Raw genomic sequence first — 26082 nt, forward strand, 5'->3', positions numbered from 1 at the left:
TCTAGAGCTTAGGTTCATCGAGTCTGAGCTAGTCTTCCGCCGCAAGTTAAAAACCTGGCTGTTTGCCAAACGCTAATCTTATACCTCTAGCCCTTGGTTTGCCATTTGACTGGACATGCACTTGGTTCTCTTCTCGTGTGATTGCCTGTAATCTTAGCGCCGGGACACCTCCGTTGGAGGTAGCCGCGCGCTCTATAAGCTTCATAATAAATAAATAAATAAATCTTACCCAATCTTATTGGTCCCGAGCAGTCAGGTTTTGTAAAAGGTCGCCTGGCATCTGATAATTCTAGAGTTTTTCTTTAACATCCTAAGTAAAGCCTCCTCTCTTGACTATCCCATTGCTGCTATAGATTTAGACACAGAAAAAGCTTTTGACAGGATTGGATGGGATTTCATGTTTCAGGCCTTAAAATGGATAGGACTTCATCCCAAATTATTCTTCCTTATTTCCTTATTGTACTCGGGCCCTAGAGCATCAATTTTCGTTAATGGCAAAACCTCGAACAACTTTCCACTTTTTAGAGGAGTACGACAAGGGTGTCTGTTATCACCCCTCTTATTTGTAATAGCATTAGAACCATTTTTAACAAAAATTAGACAAGACACTCAGATTACTGGATTCCAACTTGATAATACACATGTCAAAATGTCTGTTTATGCAGATGATATTCTTTTGTATTGTTCCAATCTCGCCACATCTATTTCTTCCTTTCTCAATCAAGTGGATAGTTTTTCTCAACTTTCTGGATATCGGCTTAATTCAGATAAATGCAAAGTCCTGCCTCTTACTATGTCGTGCCTTCAACACGATTTCATGCTTACTGGCTTTTCTTGGCAGCCGTCTAAAATAAAATATCTTGGCCTATGATTTTCTTCTTACATCTCAGAAACTTTGAAACTAAATTTTGATTGCTTCCTGGCAGGTCTCTTCCCACGCCGCGCAGCTCCACCTGACTTCGCCCATGATCCCAGCTCTGCTGCTGCTGGGTTCGTAGCCCGCCGAAGGTCCTGCTTGTTTCCCTTCCTAACTGCATTGTGATTGTCCTGACATTGTGCTGTGTTGTTGTCTACTTGTTCCCTTTCGTAAATTGTGATTGTGCTGATACTGCGTTGTGTTGTTGCCTGCTCGTTTCCCTTCTTAATTGCATTGTGATCATGCTGATATCGCGGTTAGTTGTTGCCTGATCTGTCCCCTTGGTTTTTTGTTTCCCCCTATATTTGTTGTGCCCCCCTTTTGCCTTCTATTTCCCTCACTGTTTTTCACATTCACCATCCCCGCTGCTGCGTCCCCTGCGGCCCGCCCCCCGTGGTCCATTCACCTCCCGCCTCCCAGCTGCTCCTCCCTCCCACCTCCCCTTATATGGCAGCCGCTGCACGGCCGCGCCGCTGGCACGCCTAAGGCAAGCCCGTCTGTGCCCGTCCACGCCAGGACCGCGCCCAGCGCCAGGACCTAAGGCCCTGCGAACTCCACGACGCCCGCCTCTGCTACGACTCCAGCTCCCTCACGCCGGACGATCACGCACCTGCTGCCTGGCCGCCCCAAAGCGCACCCAGGGACCATTCGCCTGCCGGAACTGGAACTTCACCAGCATCCGGCCCGCCAACCCACCTACCAAAGAACCCAACCACCTCAGATGCATCCTCCTCAACACCCGCTCCGGTTGCAAACATGCTGTGGAACTCTGGGACCTGCTGGTATTGGACTCCAACACCCCGGATGTCGCCTTCCTAACGGAGACCTGGCTGAACCTCTCCTCGGCACCAGACATCGCAATAGGCATGCCGGAAGGCTATAAGATCACCCGCAGGGACCGCACCAACGGAATCGCCATCGTCCACAGGAACACTCTCAAAGTATCAACCAACACCCTCAGTAACGCCGAACACCTGCACTTCCAGATTCACACCGACCCCAACACTACCCTCAGAGGTACCCTCGTCTGCAGACCCCCCGGACCCCAAGCAGGGTTCAGCGACTCCATCACGGACTTGTCAGTCAGCACTCACGCCCTCGCCTCCACAGACTACATCCTCCTCGGGGACCTGAACTACCACCTCGAGAACAACAACGACACCAACTCCTCCACCCTGATCGATAACTCTCCAACCTCGATCTCAGACAACTCGTCACAACACCCACCCACTCCGCCGGCCACATGTGAACGAACACCGGAAAGCTACACAGCCCACAAGAATGCCACCCGCAGACACCACCACCTCATCAGATCCGCCAAAAGAACCTCCTTCAAAAACCGCCTAGACAACAACGCACACAACAGCAAAGAGCTCTTCAGCATTGTGAAGCAACTCTCCAACCCCAGCTCCAACACCAACGACATCCCACCTTCACAAGACCTGTGTAACTCGCTGGCCACCTTCTTCCATCGCAAGATCGCAGACATCCACAACAGCTTCGGCACCATGACCACCCGGGCAACCACCGAGAGCCCCGCTCCCACGACCACCACCCACACCAACCGCCTACTCTACTGGACCAACATCAACGATGACAACACCATCAAGATCATGAACACCGTCCACTCCGGATCCCCGACAGAACCTTGCCCACACCACATCTTCAACCAAGCCAGCAGCACCATCGCACCCCATCTCTGGAAAACCATCAACATCTCCTTCGAGACAGCGACCTTCCCGGTGAGTTGGAAGCACGCAGAGATCAACGCCTTACTCAAGAAACCAAAGGTGGACCCCAAGGACCACAAGAACTTCCGGCCCATCTCCCTGCTCCCTTTCCCGGCGAATGTCATCGAAAAGGCCGTCAACAAACAACTGACCTGCTTCCTTGAGGAGAACAGCATTCTGGACCCGTCCCAGTCCAAGTTCCGCAGCAACCACAGCACCGAAACTGCCCTCATCGCCGCCACTGACGACATCAGGACCATGCTAGACAACGGAGAAACTGCTGCCCTCATCCTCCTGGACCTGTCAGCCGCCTTCGACGCTCTGTCACCACACACTACGAACACGCCTCTACGACACCGGAATCCAAGAGTAGGCCCTAGACTGGACATCCTCCTTCCTTTCAGGCAGAACACAGAGCGTTCGCCTCCCTCCCTTCCGCATCAAAGCCAGCGAGATCATCTGCGGCGTCCCCCAAGGCTCATCCCTCAGCCCAACATCTACATGGCACCGCTCGCCCACGTCGCACGACAGCACGACCTCAACATCATCTCCTACGCCGACGACACCCAGCTGATCCTCTCCCTCAACAAGGGCCCCCACACCGCCAAAACCAACCTCCACGAAGGAATGAAGACCGCCTCCAACTGGATGAGAAACAGCCGACTGAAGCTGAACTCGCACAAGACAGAGGGCCTCATCCTCGGACCCACCCCCTCGGCCTGGGACGACTCCTGGTGGCCGACTGCACTAGGAAGACCCCCAACACCCACCGACCATGCACTCAACCTAGGGGTCATCCTCGACTCTACCCTCTCCATGACGAAGCAGGTCAACGTCGCCTTCTCCTCCTCCTTCAACACCCTCCGCATGCTCCGCAGGATCTTCAAGTGGATCCCCACCGAAACAAGAAGGACGGTCACCCAGGCCCTCGTCAGCAATAGACTGGACTATGGGAACGCCCTCTACGCAGGAGCCTCAGCCAAACTCCTGAGACGGCTCCAACGCATCCAAAACGCCTGATCCTCGCCAACCTCGCCGCAGCCACTTCACACCCCACCCGAGAGACCTACACTGGCTCCCTGTCAACAAGAGGATAATCTTCAAACTCCTCACCTACGCACATAAGGCACTCCACAAAGCTGGACCAGCATACCTCAACAGCCGACTCACCGCTACACCCCCACCCGCCAGCTCTGCTCCGCAGACCGCGCCCTCGCCACCGTTCCCCGCATCCGAAGAGTGACCGCTGGCGGCAGATCATTCTCCCACCTCGCTGCGAAGACATAGAACATCCTCCCCATCCGCCTACGGCAGACCGAAGACCTTCTGACCTTCAGAAAACTTCTCAAGACCTGGCTCTTCGTACAGTAGCAGGTTTCCCCCCACCCCCTTGCGCCTTGAGACCCTCACAGATATGTAGTGCGCTGTACAAATGCTTTGATTGATTGATTGATTGCATTATCAAAACTTTATCGGACTCTATTGAACGTTGGCACCCGCTTTTTCTCTCTTGGTGGGGAATATTAGATTCTATCAAGATGATGCTTTCGCAACTATTAGTTGATGGTGTTCCCTTACCCTTTTCTGACCTTCAAACTAAATTTGCACTTCCGCCATCCTTTAAGACACATTATAATCATTTGCTCCCTTCTCTTATACAATATCTTGATTCTTTACCATCCTCTCCCGATCCACCCCCGAGATGCTCTAACCTTTTTCCCTTATTAACCTCTTCTCCTTCAGCTTCCTCGTTATATAAAAATTTATTTCATTCCTCAGACAGGGTCAAGACGATTGGCTTGGGAAAAGGATCTAACAGAGTGCTGGTTGACCCTCATTTGGGACAAACTATGGTTAAAAATTCCTAAAACTTGCAGAGCTGCTAATACTTCTCAAACCCTTTATTTTGTTTACCAACGCCTCTTATTCACTCCTGCTAAACTGGCATCATTCACTTCAGACTTTTCACCTACATGCGGGTCTTGTCCAAACACCCATGCTGATTTAAAACATGTGCTATTTAAATGTCCTTCTATTTCTTGTTTTTGGCAAAACTGATGTTCCTTTCTGCCTTTCTACTATTTTCTTAGGCTGTTTATCACCTTTAAGGTCCCAATCACCATCAAATTTTAAATTAATTAATGTATTACTGGCAGTGGCCCTCTATTTAATAATGTCCTATTGGAAACAGGCTGACAAAGTCACCTTTAGAGCTTGGTGGAACTCCGTCTGTTTTCATCACAGACTAGATACTAATTATATTACTCCCATATCTTTATCTATCAAAAGAGATCTTTTGTGGCTTCCTTTCTCTGTCTACCTAACTTCGGTTGCTTCCTCTCATGCAATACAGGTCAATACTTCGGATGAAGTTCGAAAACCTCCATAATGGAATGTGTTGTCTTTTTTACTTCTCTACAAAGCTTATTATTCTACTCCTTAAGCTGTATGTTTTATTATAGTATGATTCGTTATGATTCGTTATCTTTTAAGTATTTTTTATGCTTGCAGTGACTTTATGCATGTTATTTCTCTTTGACTTCAGAGATATAAAGTTTTGATAAACTTTCCTTCCCCTCTTTTTTCCCTCCTTCCCTTCCCTCTTTTTCCTTTATACAGTGTGTTCCTTAATAATGATTGTATTTTGGTTTTATCTTACCTTTTATAATTATATATAATTCAATTGAAATGTATCGTACCTTTTATTATACATGCTGTTATTTCCTATAATACCTTTCATTACTTAACAAACTTAAACTTAAAAGAAAATGAAAAGAAAGAAGTGAGAGGAAATAGAAGGGGAAAGTTATAATGGGGAGGAAAGACTAATGGAGTGAGAGTGGTGTGTTTGGGAAACTCAAAGATTTGCGGTTAGGAGAAACAAACAAAAGAAGGGGAAGAGGAGGCAGAAGGTGATCGAGATTATGTAAGTATATTTTTTTTGAAAAACTCACAACCTGAAGAAATTGTATGATGAGGCCATATCAACAAGAATACAACCTGTTGATAATTATAACTGTCGAAAAGCCCAATTTGTTGACTAAAATGCGTGAAACTAGATAATGTTTTAAAAGACAAACAGGGAGCTACAGTACCTATGTTTCTGTAAGGCAGCAAAGCTACAATGGAGATGTCACCTGGAGAGGTGAAAATAGTGATAAGGTAAGGAGAAAGGAAGTTAAGGAAAAAGGAAGTTAAGAAGAGCGTGCATATGAAGATTTCAAGGAAAAGGGAGGGAATGAAAGTAATTTTATCAGGTCTCGTATAAGAGGATCAAAAGATGAGATGAGAAAGCGATTCAAAATGCACAGGAGGGAGTGTGGCGGTGAAGTGACTCCCCTCCCAGAAAATGCACAAGGAGATGATAAGAGGAAGGAGTAGGGTAAAATCTGTAATGGCATGAGTGTGTATGGTGGTATGGGGGGGAGGGGACTCCTCCAGTCAATATTATTATAATCATTAACATATCGGCATAAAATGCACACATCAAGTTGACGCCAACTTTGCCAATGCCATGATAAAGTAAAAATTCCAAAAACCCGATTGAAAAGAATAAGTGTAATTTCTGTTTTGAAAACTTCAAATTGTAATCAGGGTGGCAGATCATCACCCACATCAAGATGTGAGAATAGGTAAGGAAAGGTAAAGACAGAAGGGCTTGAGTAGACAAGTAGGACGGATCATCGGAGGTGGTGTCGTGGCGATAAAAGACAAAAGGAAAATGGGACATTTTCAAATAAACAGGCACACAAGGGGAGTGAGCGCAGAGTTTGAGAGAAAGTACTTATTGTAACATAAGAGTGTAGGTTGGCATGTACATAAAATAAGGAGATTGTAGAAGGCATTTGGGGTGTTAAGAGTGGATTCTAGGAGAGACAGAAGAATGAGACAGGGCAGGACAGGCAGAGAGCGTGAAGGAAGGGAGATGGGAGGTAAAGTAAGGTTAAGTTTGAAGAAGACTGGGCAAAGGAAGGATTAGTTTTTTAGAGAGAGTAGGGGAAGAAAACGAGATCTGAAGGAGATAGCTGAGCAAGACTGAGAAAAAGAGAAAGAAAGAATAAGAGGGAGGGATGGGAATTATGTAGTTGGACACTTCTGCTGACTTTACACTTTACGTGGCTAATTTTAATGGAAAAGTGTTATTACAATTTCTCATTGTAAGACCTACCGTTGCAACTGATCAAGCTCAATGCCTTTAGGTCTTTTGGAGGCACTAACGGGACAGTAGTGTCCCAATTATCATATATACCAGTCTGCCTTAGGTGAAGTCAAATAAGCACATAAATAAACTAAGTTTAGAAAAGTGGCAAATTCTTCAGGCATAACAATCAGTATCTCGACCATTTGGGCAAGGTCTCACTGCTGACCAGGTTTATCTAAAACCTCTTGTTTTTTTCTCAGACTGCATTAGAAATTAAGCTTAAAAGCTCACTTTCAAAAAGGCCTGCATTAAGCCTAACACATCCATATTTACTGATTCACTCACTCATGCTTTGCAGTTCATGAACAATGACTATGGTAAGATGCAGGAAGTCCTATGATGTATCACTATCACATACACAATAAAATCGTGCATACATCTGCCAAGTCTTGTGAAGTACTGACCTGCCACTCATCAGTGTCACTATATAAAGGCACCAGAATTTCCTCGGAGCTGTAGAAATGTTTGGCGTGCTCAGTGGTCACCGCTCGTACTTCCACCTATCAAAGTTAGTAGGGAGGGAATGAGGGTAATAAACAATTAGTGTCCAATCGAGCAAGCAGTGCAGTTTCTGTCAGAAGAGCATTACATAATTTCAAAAACCCAATTGTGTCTATCAATTGTCAGCTCTAGACATTTACATGAATGTAACACACTCTGGCCATGCTTTAAATATGTCACTGATTACCTAAAGTTGGAGCAACATGAACCGATTGTGAGTGCTTGACAATCAACCAACTAGACTAATATGGAGGGCTCTTGCACACACTCACTGCCACTGCTGGTAGTGAGTGTGGTAGTGATGGTTCATCAGCTGTCAATCACTACACCTACTCTGGAGAGGACCGGTGTACACTGTTCTTTGAGGATGTGCAGAAAATACAGAGAAAGTCACAAGTATTGGCAAAGCAAACCAGTATGACCTCTGCAAACTGCTGTCATACGTTATTAAACTAAAACAAGCATTGGCATAGCCAATAGGTCTCGCCTTTGGGACCTTGTAAGTATTAAAAAAAAGTGAAGTATAAGACTTCACGTTTACATATACTTCGTATTTAGGATGCAGTAAATGTAAACGTGAAGTCTTACACTTCATTTTTTTCTTTTTTTATTTTAGTTACAAGGTCCCAAAGGCGAGACCTATTTGCTATGCCAATGCTTGTTGCTTTTGTAAGTGCTCCTAAGTGTGATGGGTATGCCCAGATATGGGTACTGTGCTCCATATGCCACTGGAATCAAGATCCACTTTACTGATAAGACCAACGCCGGTTTAGGTTTTTTTGTGTCCACGTCTTGGGTTGAATTGGCCTTGTAGTTCAGGCTTAACTGTTCCTATTGAAGCAGGACCAAGTCGGATTTGCCCATGGCTGTACTCTGACTGGGAAGGCATAGTGGGTGAAAGCATAATCGACTAGAATGCAGCCTGAGTAATTACCAGAAGGTGTGATTCCACCCATCACTTTTGCATTTCTAAGTGTGAACGCATGCCCAATCTTGGGTCCCGTCCACACTGTGCGATTGGACGCAAGTGAGAGCACACTGTTTAGGCCCAATAAGGCTGAAAGCAGTATAAGGTTGCTTGTATTGCTGTCTAGAGGAAACCTGACCTGGCAGTTCTGGCTTAACCATTTCTATTGGAGAAGGACTCCAGCTGATTTTCATAGGGTGTCCTTTGTCTAGAGTTGCATCGTGGGCAAATGGAAAGATGGAATGGTATGTGGCTCTGAGTATATACCAGCAGCTGACAATATAAAATTCCTGCATTCCATCCATAATTTTTTTGCGTCCCTTATGACCTGACTCCTCCCTGGTAGCCGCATGATGGCAGGTGATTCTAGCAAAGTGGTACATTGCACTGAGGTAATAAACCACCGAAATTGGTTCACTGTGCAAAAAGTAGTGTTCGTTGGGCGAGATTTCAGCCTATTTGAATCTTCATAGACCACAGGCATGCTTTCTTCCCTTGAGTATAGTGCCCTTTAATTCAATCAGGTGCAGAACTGATACTGCCATAAGTTGAAAATTAGGGTCATAGCAGGCGTAGCAATAAAGATGCGAGCGCCTTCTCTCCAGATGGTAATTTCTCTTGCTTTGGCTGCTTGTTTATACCGCAGTCATTATACGGAGATGGTATGTTGTGCTCTCGCAGCAAGCCACGTTGCTTAACTTGGGTTTAAATCTTTGGAAACGTTAAGGCCTCAGCTGTGAATGGTTTCTAGTAAATCTTGTAAGAGCTGTCAGTAGTCAAAAGCAACAAGCACTGGTAAAGCCAATAGGTCCAGCCTTTTGAATTTGTCTGTGCTTGTTCTGTTGTGTCACTTTTTGTAAAACTGTATTGTTGGAGTAGCTGCTGGGCTCTCACCAATAAAAATAAATATTGGCTAAAAGCAAAAGTGTTTTACCAAATTGCCATAGCAGTCCCTGGCAATGTAGGGACCTTCTTAGTGTGCGGATGTGCTGCTAGTGAAAGAGCAAAATGCTGTTTCTCACTCTGAAGTTAGCCAATGGCTGAAATGGGAGGATCCATTTGCCATGCTGTATACAGTAGTGGGCCGGAATAAAATGTGAGTGGCACAGCAACAGACCAATTGATGAGGAGGGCTCCTTGGCAGCCCCTATAAGTAAGTATATGAGTTATGTCATTTACTAAAAGCAGGGCTCGAGTCAATAGTCTTGGCTAACACCAGGCATAAAAAGGCACAAAAACAGGATTACTTGTATTCCCCCTCAGCAGAGTCTTTTGGTATGTTCTGACATCCTTTATAGATAGTGCCAAGATCTCTAGCAGTACTTTGCCTTAGATGTGGCCCGTGTTGAATATTTACCATCGCATTATCAACTAGAGTGTAAGAAACACGGAATACTGTAACCCAGTTCTGGAAACGCTGCTTCAATAATCAATGAGCTTCAGCCTCCCTCAGACAGTGGACGGTAAGTGGTAGGAGGGAGGGAGGCATTACTCACTTCAACACACACGGACACATCACTGGCAGAAAACACAATTGCAGCAGGCAAGATGACCGGGAGCTGCGATTATTCTTTCAGACAAATTACAACTTACTCTACGTGCTATTTTAGGGGACCAAATTGTTCAGACTGCCTGTACTCGGAGTCTAAGGACTTGGTGTGTGTGCTTTTGTTTTGTCTGTAGCAAGAACAACCTTGAAGAATTTTATTTACAGCAAGAGCACGGGAGGGTGCACGTGGAAGTATTATATTTTACCAGCCAAAACCAGGATTGCCTGAATTGCACATGCGCAGTACAATTTTTGACCATGAGCGCAAAAACAGCATTTGCACCAACCAACTTTCTGCAAAAACTCCTGTTTTCACCAATTGGTTATAAAAATTACATTTTTGCACAGGTCAGTTATTTATGTGCTATTTTGCATACACATTTATATGACTACTCAGGGCAAAAATATTGTTTGCATTAACCGAAATTTGTAAAAATTTCATTTTTACACAGTTTCGAATGGAGCAATTAATTTTTTTTTCACTAGTCTGTTTTCTGGGTTGCAAAGTTTACGCTGTCAGCCCTGTTCCCGTCCTCGTGCCACATTCACAAAACGGCTCTGATAGACGAGCGTTGAGAGGTGAGGTGGACTCAGCCTTGAAACGTAGCTCGCGGGTCGGCTACACAGGCCCTACCACATGGAGTGGAACCTACTGGAAATCAACCAGGTACAGACCCTGGCTGCAGAAAGAGCAAGCGGCGAGACAGGCGTCGGATCCCGGAGTGAGCGGCGGTGCATGGCCGGTGCGGATTGCCCCCAACCGGTATGCGGGCAATACGGGTAGGACACAGACAGTCCTACTGCAGTAGTTGACAGCAGCAGTGTGAGGCGTAGGCTGCCCGATGCAACCAAGGCACGGCTGGGGAACGGACATGCTGGTGGTAGCAGGCCGGCCCGAGAATGGCTTGTGCTTAAGCGGACCCGGGAAAAGCTAACACAACCAAGATGGAGGCAGCCGAATGTCATAGGGTCTGAAGGCAGTTGACACAGGGCCTGCTGCTCCAGTAAGTGACCTGAATGGGTCTGAAGGCAGTTGACGCAGGGCCCGCTGCTCCAGTAAGTGACCGGAATAGCCCGTTGGAGCCACAGTGGAGTGCCGGGGGCTGCCAAGCTGGGGCGTGTTAAACAAGCAACAAACACGATCTCCTCGGGAGGGGGAGTGGCGCGTACGATTTACTCGTGGGGGCGATAATTGCGACCAGATGAGCCACGCATTCCCGCGAGTGAATCTCCTGACGTGCACGCGTTGCCATTGAAGGCAATGGAACACGTGCACATGCTTGGCTGAAAAGCCAGAGCGACGGCAAAAGATAATTTGCCTTCGCAGCGCATGCACGCTGCGAAGGCGAGACCTAAAAAAGCACACTGGCTGCCCGTGCCTGACATTTGCTTGTAATAGAAATTTTAAATAAAAAAGAAAGTTGGCATATAATTCTAACAGAATAATACGAGTGCTTCCTTGCTGGCAGGTTTACTTTAAGTAGGTGTAGGAACCCAGTTTAGTTTTAATGCACATCACACGAAAATATTTATTTTATTAGAGCAAATAGGAGGTACTAAAATCTTTAAATTACTGAAGCTTGAAGACATCGTTTAAACACACAAGAATATCTACAAAAATGGAATAGGATAAACAATGGAAAGAAAAAAAGAGTGGGAAAATTAAATTATTGCCATGCTAACCCAGGCACTGATGTGCAATGCTTTTTTGGCGGATACGCACAGTACCAAGGTAAATTCCATCACTCACAATGCTAGATGTCAATGGCTGTAGTGGGCTGACCCATGGTGTATGCTGTGATGAGCGGAAGCACAATCAAGACGTTTACCAGAAGCGGTTTCTTGGTGCTGTTAAAAGAGTTTTTTGTCAAGTGAGTTATTAATTGAAAATAATGATTTTTAAGACCTTTGGAAACAGGTAATGGAAGACTGACTAAGGAATGCAAAAGGTAAGGGGTTCCATATTCTTAGTGTCGTTAATTGAAAAAGCGCTACATTTGTAAATGGTGAAACGACATCTTGAAGCTTGTGGAAGTAACTACTGATCGGATCTCAGGCTCCTAGGTGACTTATACAACTGAAACCTTTAGCCATGAAGTGAATAAACTGCTTTAGGCACAATAGTTATGTTCTAAAAGCTAATTTGGGCTTGAACTCGGAGCAAATGCAACTCTCTTCTGGCTCCTGTACCTGAGTCACAATTCTTCCTACTGCAAATAATATATGCATAACTGCATTTAGGACAAGCAGCAACAGGGTTGTTTCTTAGGCGTTGCCAGCAATGCAATACAGAATTGTCATAATAAATTCTAGAATGAATGATGGCATTTCCTACTGGGATTCTTAGGGAGAATTCTAAAAATGGAAATATCGGCTGTAAATTTTTCAAATATAGAAATCATGACTTTGATATACTAGCCGCATGGGTTACAAGGCCAAGATTATAATCGGAGTACTCCGGATTAAGAAGAACAAGTAACCTACCTTCGGTAACGCCTTATCTTGTAGAGACTACTATCCGCAGATTTCTTACCTTAGATTATCCCCAGATGTCAGACTGGATCCGGAAGATTTTTGAGCAGTATCCCTGTGCGCCAATAGGTGGTGTAGTTCAGCTATCCATTGGTGCCAGAGCCGGAAAGGTTGTGCACGGTACCTATATAGGCTCCACCTTGGCGTCCCTTCACGACTTTCCACGCCACAGCGGGGAGCCACAATGAGAACTGACCACTGGTGTGGAAAAGACCAAAGCCCTGAAAAAGGGTTCCCATATACACCTTAACTGGTTCGAAATGCGGGCAGGATGGGAGGGTCAGTAAGGAATCTGGGGCAAAATAGAGTCTCAACCAAATAAGGTGTTACAGAAGGCAAGTAACTTGCTCATCTGATTTCAAAACAACCAAGGTTGGTGACTGGGGATAAAGGTGCACACACTACAGTATACACAATGCTCCAAATTTTTGTGTTGAGTCAAGATTGCTTGCAAGTGTCCAGTGCACAAGAGGAGAAAGAGCCACCAAGTCTTCCCTTGCTGGAAGAGTTCCAAATAAAAAAATATATTATCCGAGCACTCCAATAAATCAACATTGAGTTCTTTGTATCAATAGCCCGTTCATTAATTTCACATCTTTTTCTCAACATCGCCAACACGTGTTTCATCTTTGCTGACAATATAGCAGCAGACTACCTCAGAGCTACAATTACAAATTGACACCGTTTTAGGGAGGAGACCCTCAGTAGAAATAGTTGATAGACCATCGCCCGGGGCAAAGACCCAAATCACACTGTACACGAAATACTAGAGTGATCTATCAATGGTAATATGTGAACAGTGTATTTTATCTTCCCAAAATTAGGAAGATAAACATTTAGAGCTAATTACTAATGTTCCATATATAATTTAATCCAAGTGACCTATCTTGGTTAGTATTGTCAAGTATCCTTAGTGCTAAGGTAGTTCAGGCTCATTTATCCAGAACGCACAAGATTTATCTCAGCTAACGTCAGAAGTTTCAGTCACCCAAATTCACAAGAAATGGATATAGCTGTTTGTTAATCTACAGTAGTGGCCCATGTTTATATATCTAGTATGTCACAGGACCCACCTGGTCCCGTCGAAAAAATAATGTACCTTAATTTGCCTCATTTTTATTAGATTTACAGAGCCTGTAATTCAATGAGAGCACCTTACATACCTACCAAATATTATAACTGCTATCTTAAGTGTGCTACGTGCATATCTCTTACCTTACTGCCCCCACCCATTGCATGTGTGCTGCTAAGATGCACTTCTACAAGTAAAATCCCACATCTGAAATTTGATATTGATCAAGATATGTCACTTGGATGGAATTATCTACGGGACATTAGTGGTTAGATCTAAATGTTTATCTTCCTAATTTTGGGCTGATAAAATACATGGTACAAATATTGACAATGATAGCTCACTCTAAATTTTCATGCACTGGGTGATTTGTGTCTTTGACCCGGGCGGTGGTCTATCAACTATTGTTTCTTACGTATTCCACCCTACAACTAACTACATTTGTAATTGTAGCCCAGAGGAAGTCTGATGTAACATTGTCAGCAAAGACGAAACACATGTTGGCAAAGGCGACGTTGAGAAAAAGATGTGAAAATAAAGAACAGACTGTTGATACTATTAACTCAACATTGATTTATTAGAGTGCTCGGTAAAAATTATTTTCACTTGTTAATCTGACAACGGCTTCCAGTTGCAGGTTCCTTACCTTAGAATATATACCCAAGCAATACTTCCCCGGAGGTGGGTCTGCCAGGGCAAGCGCTCAGCATGTCGGACCTGACTTTCCAGGCAGTAATGCATGGCGCCGCCTAACAGAAGTCCAGGAGAGGAACGCCACGCGTTAATGCAGTGGTCACAACTTTGGCTATGGTGGAGTGAGGCTTCTAGGCCAATGTGTAACAGATCTTAATGAAAAGGATGTTGCATCACAAGATGGTCCGCTTCTGCACAGCCTTATATTTTTGGGCTCCAACATGGCCCAAGAAGACTTGATCATCCACCCGGAACTCTTTTGTGTAGTCAAGCAGAATGACAATGTTATTTTTTAGTCCAGATGGTGGAGTCTCTTCTATTCTTTGGAAGGATGAGGCGGAGCAAAGAAAGTATTCAGGGTAATGCTCTGGCCTACATGGAATGGAGTGACAACCTTCTGAAGGAAGCAGGCAAGTGTCCGGAGGATCAGTTTGTCTGGGTAAAAGGAGGTGTAGGGAGGGTGTACAGAGAAGGCCTGCAAATCACTGATCCTCTTGGCCGATGTAATGGCCACTGAAAAGGCAGTTTTAATAGTCAGCAGCTAAAGAAGGCAATTGTGCAAAGGTTCAAATGGCACACTCTTTGGGAAAGTGAGAACAAGGTTGAGGTCTCACTGTGACATGGGGGGAAACATGTACTGCAGACCTTTAGGGAACCTGGCTATAACAGGGGGATTTGAAAACGGAGGGTTGGTCCAGCAACCACTGGAATGCAGAGATTGCAGGAAGATACCCTTTGACAGTGCCAATAGCATAGCCTTGCTGGGCCAAACATAGGGTAAACAAAAGAACCTTGAATAAACGTGCAGAAAGGGGTTCAAAGTTGTGGGAAGCACACCTTAACAAAACTTATCCCAATGGCAGGCATATATCAACTTTGTGGAGGCACACCTGTTTGCCAGGATAACACCACAGACTTTGGGCAGAAAGTTAAAAGATGTCAACTGTCACCCCTAAATCTCTACGCATGCAGGTGGAGGGTGCGCAGATACAGATGCAGAAGCCTTCCCTGTTGCAGTGACAGAAAATCCTCCCAAAGAGTCAACCTGACGGGAGGAATGATAGTCATGCTCAACAGCTCGGAATACCAGACTCACTGTGCCCAATTTTGTACCACAAGAATTACTTGGGCCTGGTCGTGCCTGATCTTGAGAACTCTGGGCAGGAATTGTATTAGCGGAAACGAGTAGAGCAGGCAGGAGCGCCACTCGAGATGAAAAGCATCTCTGAGCAAGAGTCACCTTGGAAACTCCAGCGTGCAAAACTGCTGACACTGCGCATTCTTGGCGATGGCAAACAGATCTAATCAAGGCTCTCCCCAGTCCTGATAAAGACCTTGCCCCACCTCCAGATGAAGATGCCATTCGTGATCAGCTAGAGTTCATTTGCTCTGGCATTCAGCGAGCATGCCAGGTGTTGAACCACAAGGAGAATACCTTGATGTTCCCGCCAAGTCCAGAAGCAAAAGGGCCTCTTGACACAGGATCCAAGACCCCACCCGACCCAGGCTGTTGCAGTACCACATGGTGGTGGTGTTGTCTGTGAACACCTACCCCTGCCCTACCTTGATCAAAGAAAATAGGCTTTTAATGCTAAGCTTGAAATGGAGCACCGACTCTGCCAGAGACAAGAATCCTCTGATCTCCCCCTCTCCCAGATGGTTGCCCCAGCTCAGGAGTGACGTATATGTCACTACCATTATATCTGGCTGATTGATCAGTAGCTGCTCCAACCCCCATCCCCCAACCCCCCCAGCACCTTGAGACCCTCGTGGATGAGTAGCGCGCTTTGCAAATGGTTGATTGATTGATTGATGATTGATTGATTGATGAGGGAAGCCTTGACACCTACTGAAAATCCAGATGTTCTCAGCCAGACGTGGCACAGCAAGACCACTGATGATGAAATCATTCTGCCCAGCGAGTTAAGTCCATATCAGATGTGGACTTGACTTGCCCATCAGCAACATGCGGACATGGTATGCCCTGGGTCCCCTCCGGGGCTCCCAGGCAGCAGTTGTGCAACAGAATTTCACCATGTATGGGAATAACGGCCCAATAGGCACATGGTGTTCACCGTCAGCAGTGCCAGGCTGATGGAAGAGATTTTCTAGTACTGACGGTGGATTCCCTATCCTGTGGTGTAGTAGGGAACGAGCCAGGGTGGATAAGGCTTGAGGAGGATTAGACCACCAAGCTCTCTGGGGTCTGGGGTAGGGTGCTGGGTCAGGAAACTAGGGTCCCCAGGAGTGGGATGATGGTGGCAGACATTCATCCTATTCACCGGAGCCCTTCTGCAAGGCTTGAACCAGGCCCCACATAGGACGTCCATAAGGGCTTCATTGACGAGGAGTAAGGGTTCTGAGGGGGTAACTCCCAACCTAAGCACCTCCATTAAGACATTAGTCTTGACTTCGACTGAGGGAAGTTTGAGGTCCAGGACCTCAGCTGCCCTGCGCATCACCAGTGCAAACGAGGCTCCCTCCTTCGTAGCCACAGTAGGAGGGGAAACCAGGATAGTATCATGTTAGGTGTCCAACCCACTTGCCTCAACCAATTCCTCATACCAGCTGTCCTATTTCTCAATTGGTTTATCTCCATAAAGGTCCATAGACCCCTCCCAGGCCTATGAATCAAAGAAGGTACAGTCTCCCCTCCAGGTACAATGTCCTTGGTCAGAGCCAGAAGCGGTGTCGGACAACCCCCATCCGGTTGCATGTCGGAGTCAGGGATAATGATAGGAATGGTGCCACCTAGAGGCGTCAGCACTGGAGCCGGCGCCAAAGAAGGTCTTGGTCTTGTCAGAGGCTCTGCTCCGAATCCAGCAAGGGATCCATCTGGCCCGACAGGCAGGGACAGTGTACCCAGACATGTGGATCCATAAGGGTCCCCTCCTGCGCTCTTCGGGCGCAAAGGCTCTGCATAGGGGCTGGCCCACCTAAAGATAAGGCGCATGGCCTCATAAAATTCTTTTAGTTGGGTGAGGTCGCTCTGGGAAAATCAGGAAAGCGCAGAGCGGCACATAGAGTGCCGATACTCTCTCATCTAGTCGGATTACTTTGATGGACGAGGTGAAATCGAGTGTGTTTAGACTTTTTCAACTACTTGTGTTTGTGGAACTTCCACAACTTCTACGATGACTTTGAATACAACGAAGAACGTCAAGAGGGGCTCCGCAAACGGTCCCAGGATCTACCACACGTACGAGAAAACGAGCAGCGATCAGTCCATAAGCGTCTCAGGATGCATGGCGCAGCAGTCCTCCCACTGCTTGGAGTCGTGTCCTGGCTCCAGGCACCACAAACATACTATGGGTGTCACCGACATTTGCCTATGATAGGCCCCACATTGTTTCAAACCAGCCGGTTTCTTTGGTGACATCCTCACACAAAGAGATGAAATCTAAAAAAAAGGTTGACAAAAAGATGAAAAAGACCAGTCAAAAAACAACTGAGGGGTAGCTCAGACCAGATCACTATCTGGCGCAGAGAGGAAAGAACAAACATCAGTGTGCCGAGGCAGTGCCTTTATAGGTACCGCACTTGTCATTTCCGACAACCGGTCCCAGGATGCTTGTTTCCGGTCCAGGGAAGACATGGCATGGCAGTTCGGGCTGGACTGTTCCCATGAGGCACAGGGTCAGACTGATTTGCATATTGCCATGTCTGAACTGGGGTGGCCGAGTGAGCTAAAGAATGGTGATGGATTAAACCCAGATCAGTTGACTGGGGGTGAGTGTTTGATTTGCTCAAACGCTCCGTCCATCATCCCCTTTTGTATCGCTTTGTTCGCCCTAAGTGTGGCAGGGTATGCTCAGACGTGAGTCCCTTGCTCACTTGGCCACTGGATTCAAGATAGCCTGGCTGATGAGGATTATGAATCCGAAACCGGTCCCAGGATACGTGTTTCCGGTCCAGGGAAGACATGGCATGGCAGTTCGGGCTGGACTGTTCCCATGAGGCACAGGGTCAGACTGATTTGCATATTGCCATGTCTGAACTGGGGTGGCCGAGTGAGCTAAAGAATGGTGATGGATTAAACCCAGATCAGTTGACTGGGGGTGAGTGTTTGATTTGCTCAAACGCTCCGTCCATCATCCCCTTTTGTATCGCTTTGTTCGCCCTAAGTGTGGCAGGGTATGCTCAGACGTGAGTCCCTTGCTCACTTGGCCACTGGATTCAAGATAGCCTGGCTGATGAGGATTATGAATCCGAAACCGGTCCCAGGATGCTTGTTTCCGGTCCAGGGAAGACATGGCATGGCAGTTCGGGCTGGACTGTTCCCATGAGGCACAGGGTCAGACTGATTTGCATATTGCCATGTCTGAACTGGGGAGGCCGAGTGAGCTAAAGAATGGTGATGGATTAAACCCAGATCAGTTGACTGGGGGTGAGTGTTTGATTTGCTCAAACGCTCCGTCCATCATCCCCTTTTGTATCGCCTTGTCATTTCCGGCACGGCCCCCGCCGACGTGAACGGTGCCACATACCGGCGCACAAGGATACTGCTCGAAAATCTTCCGAATTCAGTCTGACGCCTGGGGATATTCTACGGTAAAAATATGCAGCTAGAACCGGGAAACGGCCACTACAACGCGGTATGTAGTAAAGGCATATGTGGTAAAGGTTAAAAGTAAAAAAAAGGGGGTTTGGGGGGGTCTCCACCCCCCAAAAAAACTCACCAAAAGTCACGTCGGGATATGCAGGCAATCAGCGTCGTTTAAGAGAAAACGGAAAAAACTTCCGCTTCCTCTTAAAGACGTATGACGTCACAACGGAAGAATTCGAGGAAAAGCTAATACATAGAAATACCATTCCGTTGTAACGCATGCGTGGTAAAGGCATGCGTTGCAACGGAATGCGAAGTAAGAACATACAACCGCTAGAAACTGGGTGTCATCAACATCCATGAAAAACTTTGGCCAAGGCTGGAATTGTGGGTACGGCGCGAGCATGGATCGAATCCTTCCTCTCCCATCGATTCTTTCAGGTGTGGGACGGTAACTCCCGGTCAGATCCTCTTCCACTGAAAAACGGAGTTCCCCAGGGTTCGTCGCTCAGCCCTACCCTTTTTAATGTCTATATGGCGCCCCTGGAAGACGTAGTGGCCCCATATGGCATAAAAATAATCAACTATGCTGACGACACCCAACTTGTTGTATCCCTGTCCCACCTGGATAATCATCCGGACAGTTTGCTTCACTGTCTCCAGGACATTCATACCTGGATGTGTGACTCGGCCTTGAAGCTGAACGGCGCAAAGACCGAGATTATGCTCCTAGGCAATAAACGGACGACCTTGCCGCCTACGTCCTGGCCCGACACCTTCGGTGAAATCCCCTCTCCTAAAAATGAAATCAAGACTCTAGGAGTTTGGTTAGAACCGGACCTCACCATGAAAATACAGGCAACCAAGACAGCAGGCACCTGCTTCGGTCTACTACGGTCTGTTCGCAAGATCCTGCCTCTTCTCCCCCCCCCTTCCAGGAAACTACTTGTCCAGGGCCTTGTCTTGGCTCGGCTCGACTACAGCAATGCCATTTATCTGGGGGCCCCTGAGTACACCTTGGCCAAACTCCAACGTACCCAGAATGCGGCGGCCAGGCTCATTATGAACCTTTCCCCTAGATTGTCGGCTAAGCCCGCCCTGAAAGCCCTACACTGGCTCCCTGTTCGCCAGAGAGTAGAGTTTAAGGCCCTATGTACCACCCACAAGCTCATGAATGGAGCTGGCCCTGACGCGCTTAAACATATGGTTACCCCATACAAAGCCTCAAGATCCCTTCGCTCCGACGCCGAACATCTTGCTACGGTGCCTAAATTCAAGAAGGCTCGTTCCGGCGGTCGCCGCTTCTCGGTCAAAGCCTCCACAGCCTGGAACCTTCTCCCCCTCAGCCTACGTCTGGAACCCTCCCACATAGTGTTCCGTAGGAAACTTAAAACATTCCTGTTTCCCAATTAAATCACTCCCTCCCCCCTCCCCTCTGGATATCGTCAGGTTCATAGCGCGGGGATGCCTACGGGTCACCAGGCGCTCTAGAAATCGCGAAAATAAATAAATAAAATAAACAATGTGGTACTGATTTCTGCAATTATTTTGATTCACTTATTCTTCATTGACAATGGCTTAAAATAAAGCCCTTAAAAACAGTGTGGGTTTCTTGTGTATGCACACTTGTAGCAAAATGCTGCTATGTATCACAATTATAAATAAATATGCCTAGTAGTTTCTGATACTGTTATGTACACAATACGCATTATAGAGAGATACATTGAGAGAGATGCGTGAGTCATAATCTGTCTGTTCTTTCAGCTCAGAATTGGTAAATTAGCCAATGCCAAAGATCCACATATGATGTTCCAGGTTGTGCTTACAATTGTAAACCCATGAAAAAAAAATTACATGTAAAAATGTAACATGGCCCAAAGTTGGGGATGGTTGTCTGAATATCCTATGGGACTCTACAGAAGTACTAGCAATTATTATTAAGGCACAAATGTCAATTAGGTTAATATTGCTGTGCTCCCAAGCTTTAGACAGTAACTCCCTATTTAATTGAAGCATTTGTTGGACAGTTAACTACAAAAGGTATTTCCTTGTAATTTGATTGCTCTTTGAATCATTCTCTGCATTTGTTGTTAAAATGGTGGATGGGACTTGTCAAATAAGGGTGAATGTTAGGTTGGCATTAAATAATCAGTAAATAGCGCAAGGTTTTTCTACCAGTGATGTACTGATTCTGTAGTCACAGAGATTCATTTTAAATATTTCATATGAATTTCATGACCCAAGTGTAAACCAGTTGAGGTTAGTACAGGATACTTTGCCAAATAAAAGCCAACAGACGCTCCTGCACAATATATACTGTGTAAAAGACAAAAGATTTTAAGTTATCAAGAACATGCTTTATAGTTCAATGGGGAATTGCGACATGTACTGGAGCCAATCAGAATGGGTACATTAAGACTTTCACAACCTACATGGATAGTGCTATTAGGATGTACACCACACCCAGACACGTAAAATTAAAGCAGCTCTCAGTTAAGAGGACTGACAGTTTAGTGAATGTATGTAGATGACGGAGACAACTGAATACAAACTTCAGGAACTAAGGTTGGGGCTCAAGTAGAGCACAGACCTTTGACCCAGATAATGGAGAAGTGGAGAAGTGCTCAACAAGCAAAATCACATTTTGGATTGCTCATTCTCTTACAATGCCACAAGATAAAGACAGAATATAGACTATGGGCCAAATGTATCAAACAAATTTGCATTAGTAAACAGTGTGCATCGGTAATTCTGGCCATTGCCAAATTCAAAATAGCCTTCAAGCTATATGAATGGCATTGTAGTCGCAATTTCAGGTAATCGCAAAAATAGCGATTACCTAAAATTGTGGCTACAAATGGGGAATTGCAATTTACAATTGCTTAGCACATGTACCAAACATTTTCTAAATGTAAACAGTTTCCCTGTCAGTTCTTATTATACATTCAGTGATTACTATACCAAAAGTACAAGAGTCACCCGTTTGATTGTTACAGCGGACTTAATAAACATTTGGGCAGAAGACAGGCCAGTAGACTAAAGCATCATATTTTGGGTTACTGTACATATTAACATCACTTCCAAAATTGTATTTAAAAAACTTTTTATTCAAAATAGAATTTGAATCTTGAACCTGGGACCTCCCTAGTGGGTACAATCTAATTCACAATTAAAAAAGCGTTTTGGTACACTTGATAAAAAATCCTTACAACAAATTAAAACAATGTAAAGAAAACAACAGCCGACGCAGCGTTTCGGTGTGCATTCGTTTCCACCTTCATCAGGACATTAAAATTTCTTTATTACAATCTTATTCAATCTAGTAGGCTATGTATTTTGATTTTCATAGTCCTAGATCCTCTTCACTATTTTACTTCCTGGTTCTGTGGAAGTCAAAGCCTTATTTTGTGGGACTTCACTTCTTGGTGTGTGTTGGAGCCACCGTACTATTGTTTGATGATAATCTGTCTGATAAACGCGGTTATGTTTCCAGTGGGTTTATTCTTTGTTTCATCAATATTCTGTTTCAATATGGAGATGGTCTATTTATCAATTTAGACTTCAGTCTCTCCTGTTAGATTGGCGGCCTTCCTGCTGCAACGTACACTCCGGAGTACTCTTGTACTTTTGGTATAGTAATCACTGAATGTATAATAAGAACTGACAGGGAAAAGTTTTTTTAGAAGTTTGCATTAACCCCCTCCCTGTATAACTTATAGGGGTAGCTTCCTTATGTTTTTGGTCTAAATGCAAACAGTACATTTAGGAAAATGCTATTACCATTGACTTCAAGTCGAAGGTAAGCATTTGCAAATTTTTTTAATTGCATGAAAATGCATTTTTTAAAGTGACGTGGTGCACACATGCCGGTAATGCATGTGTGCGCTATACATGTGCACATTTTTATTTTTTGGGGTGCTTCTGGGGGCCTTAGGCCCCCAAGCACCTTGGCTTTCCATTACCTAATTTGCGATTACCAATTAGGTAATCGCAAATTAGCTAATGCAAAACAATTCACACCTATGGGCCTTTAGGTGCACAGGAACAAATGGAGTAGTATTATCTAATAGTGATTACCCATTTAGTGAATTGCTATTTGGTAATATTAAGGAATCGCGAAATCTTTGGCGATTCCTTACAGACATTTTATTTTGCGATTACCAAATAGCAATTCAGTAAAAATCGCTATTTGGTAATTGCAAAATGCTTTTTTGATACAAGTGGCGCTATGTGTCTTCCCTTCAGAATGGTACAACCAGTGAAGAATGTGGTACCTGGGGAATCATATTTGCTAGCATATACACTATTAGACATGATACACCCTTTCCCATTGACTGAAGGGTAATTAATTCTATGTCAGGACCGGAGGAGAGGATTATACTATTCTTTCTTCACTTTATTGAATAGCAGCCATTTAAAGTCGGCACAAGAAACAATGATGCCCATGAGACCTTGGGAATGTCACAACAAATAAAACAACAACAATAGAGTCCAACAGGTAGACTGTTTGTCCCATCTCAACCGATTACGAGACTCCAGCCGGTCTATAGTCCCTTGTCACTGACCATTCCTCCTCTTTCTTTGCGGCTCGCAGCCAGAGATAAATGTGTTTCTCCTTTTTCCTCACATTGCGCTTGTTGAGGAATTGGTTTACCGTTATTGCTGTAATTGCTGCGAGCGAGAATGTTGAATTAAGCGCTAATCCCTGGTGCATGTCTCTGATGCCTGTGCCCCATATTTTTTTGCGTCTTGCTTAACCTAATCATGTTTTCTTTCTCGGGTATCCCGCTACATGGGTTGACCCGATTCCGACAGCTGGAGTGTTTTTCTGCTCCTTCGCGGCCACGTCTGTGTGGTGCAGGCTCGACTGTGAAATCCTTCTGCCGCCAGGGGATGCCCGATTTGCGCCTCTCGACCACGACGTGCGCAAAGCATTTTGCACAGTGTTAGGTATTGGAGCTGCAGCACCACGGGAAAAGCCTTGTTTGTCTGGAGAGCTGATGCGGGTCGGTACTGCCGTAGTGGCAGGTGTTTAGTGCTACACCCTGCTCAGGGTCTGTATTCTCATTTAGGCTTAACGTTCTCCACAAGGGAGTCTGTACTTCGCAGGCTTCCTCCTGCTGCGACCGTCTCCCAGATGAGTATACCCTTTATCTAGTAAACCAGGGCTGTGCCCCCCCTTGAAAGCGAGCATTGACCGCACTGAGGATAGGCGAAACCCAACCCCCTACATCTGGCATAGCTTGCCTTTGGACATTTTGCCCTACTATTACACTTTTGGGCTGCAGTACATCATATTTGAGCGCGGCAGGGCTTTTCTCCCACCATGGAACCCTACCTTGAGGACCAAGGGGAGGAGGAGGAGGACCCCCTTAGCGCACTTTCATGTGATGACGATTTTTATAATGCGGTAGATGCATCAATATATAGGGTAGTTTCAGAGGCTATGGCCCCTTTGGAGGAACGCCTGTCTCGCCAGATTGCGCAGGCTTGTAAGAAGCTGGCAGGGGCCATGCAGGGCCCTGCAGCCCAAGTGTTGCTAAATTATCCCTCCTTCACCCGACTCCCAGCCTACGCCAACAAAATGTACCCACAATGCGGGAGTGGACCTGGATGCTTTCACTTGGCTTAAACAGGCATATTTAGCCAGTACTGCCCCTCCAGTATCCCCCTCTGATCCCACAGACAGAGATCACAAGGCAACTGACAACAACGCAGGCCCCTCCCGACTCTGGCTCCCCTCCCACCCCCCTGCTGCTCGGGATGACCAGAGTCTGTGTGCAGACATGTTGGATCCAGATGAGATCCTTCACCCGAGGTCTTCAGATTGGGCTCCTTCAGATAAGGTTGCCCAATACTTGGCAAGCCGCATCTGGAAATCTCTGGAGAAGGATGCCCGCAATTGTCTTAGGGTGGAATACCCCCACCCATTCTTGAGAGGGCAAGGTGGCCTTAACACCCGACATAGACCCACATATGGCCACTTTCCTACAGAAGTTCATAAAGGAGATAGATAGGTCCTGGCAAGCTTTTGGACACTCTGAGCCCACTCATAAAGTTCCTAGTTTTTGCTGAGGAGGCGAAATCTTCAGGATCCCTCGTCTCCCCAGTTATCTTATCCTCATGGGCACAACACGACGTGGTTTATCTTGGGCAACACCAACTGCGCCTTGTCTACCGAGCGGTGCAGGTCCTTCCTTTTCAAGGTAGATCCAAACTTGGGAATCTGGCGGACTCGAAAGCAGGTCCAGTTGCGCAGGGCGGTCTCTTCGGGGAGCCCTTCATTAAAGAACTGGGGAAATTCGTGAACACCTTTACTTCGTTGGACAAAGTGCAGTCTTTTATTAAAAAGGTGTTTCACTCCTGGGTTTTCCGGAGGGCAGGTCAAGGAAGGGGCCGCTCGACAGGCCACCCTAATCAATATACTCCGAGAGGACAAGGCTCCCACCAAAGCCAATACCAGGACCAGGCCAGATTTGCGAATTTCTCTCCCACCTGACGAAGGCGTGGAAAGCACAGAGGAGCCAGAGGCAGCAGCGCCTCCAACACTTCCGGTGAGTGTCCAACCTTCTTCCCTTCTAAAGGTAAGGGGCAGTCTGGAAAAAAAAAATCCAGGCTTGGACTACAATCACGGGGGACGCCTGGGTCCTGCAAACGATTCAGGGATTCCAGTTAGAGTTTTACAGGAATCCTTCACAGCCCCCCCCCGACCCATCTGCTTCTCCGCAACGGACTTGGCACTAGTCAATCAGGAGGGTACAGTCTCTCCTGACCAAGGGAGCGATTGCTCAAACCATTCCCCACATCAGAGGGTTTATCAGCAACTTTTTCTGGTGGAAAAGGAAGACTGGGTCAGCGCCCGGTCATCAACCTCCGCGAATTCAACAAGCAGCTGGTCTATCGACACTTCAAAATGGAGAGAATTCACCTTCTCCGGAACATATTAAGACCACGATTTTGGATGGTGTGTCTGGACCTCCAGGATGCCTACCTCTCGATTCCCCTTTTTTCCCCACACAGGAGATTCCTACAGTTCTTTGGGGGGGCAGGACCTACGAGTTCACCACTCTGCCCTTCGGCCTATCCTCTGCCCCACGGTGCTTTACGAAGGTCCTAAGGACGGTAGTGGAATGCCTGCGGGCGCTGGGCATGAGGCTCATCGTCTATCTAGACGACATCCTGTTGATGGCCCAGTGCCTCTGGGCACTCACACTGAAACTTCAAACAGCGGTCAACCTCTTGCAGGGAAAGGGAGTTACACGCCAAAGATAACCCCTGCTCACCCTCTAGGCAACGTGGCGCGAGCAGTAAGGCTTATCCCGGAGGCAATGTGAGTTAAGTGTTTGCGTACGCACCCCCAGCAACAACACCCAAG

The 26082-nt window shown here is 46.2% G+C and overlaps 1 protein-coding gene across 6 annotated transcripts in view; it reads right to left on the bottom strand.

Annotated features, from left to right (window-relative positions):
* Positions 1 to 26082, bottom strand: part of PPCDC (phosphopantothenoylcysteine decarboxylase) — a 1035307-nt gene that overhangs the window by 838622 nt on the left and 170603 nt on the right. For all 6 annotated transcript variants that reach the window (XM_078685116.1, XM_078685115.1, XM_078685117.1 and 3 more), the window contains one exon: positions 7252 to 7347. In XM_078685116.1, the coding sequence (XP_078541242.1) occupies positions 7252 to 7347 (96 nt within the window). The remainder of the gene's footprint in view (positions 1 to 7251; positions 7348 to 26082) is intronic.

This window comes from Lissotriton helveticus, chromosome 3_2, assembly GCF_964261635.1.
Source record: "Lissotriton helveticus chromosome 3_2, aLisHel1.1, whole genome shotgun sequence".
NCBI lineage: Eukaryota > Metazoa > Chordata > Amphibia > Caudata > Salamandridae > Lissotriton > Lissotriton helveticus.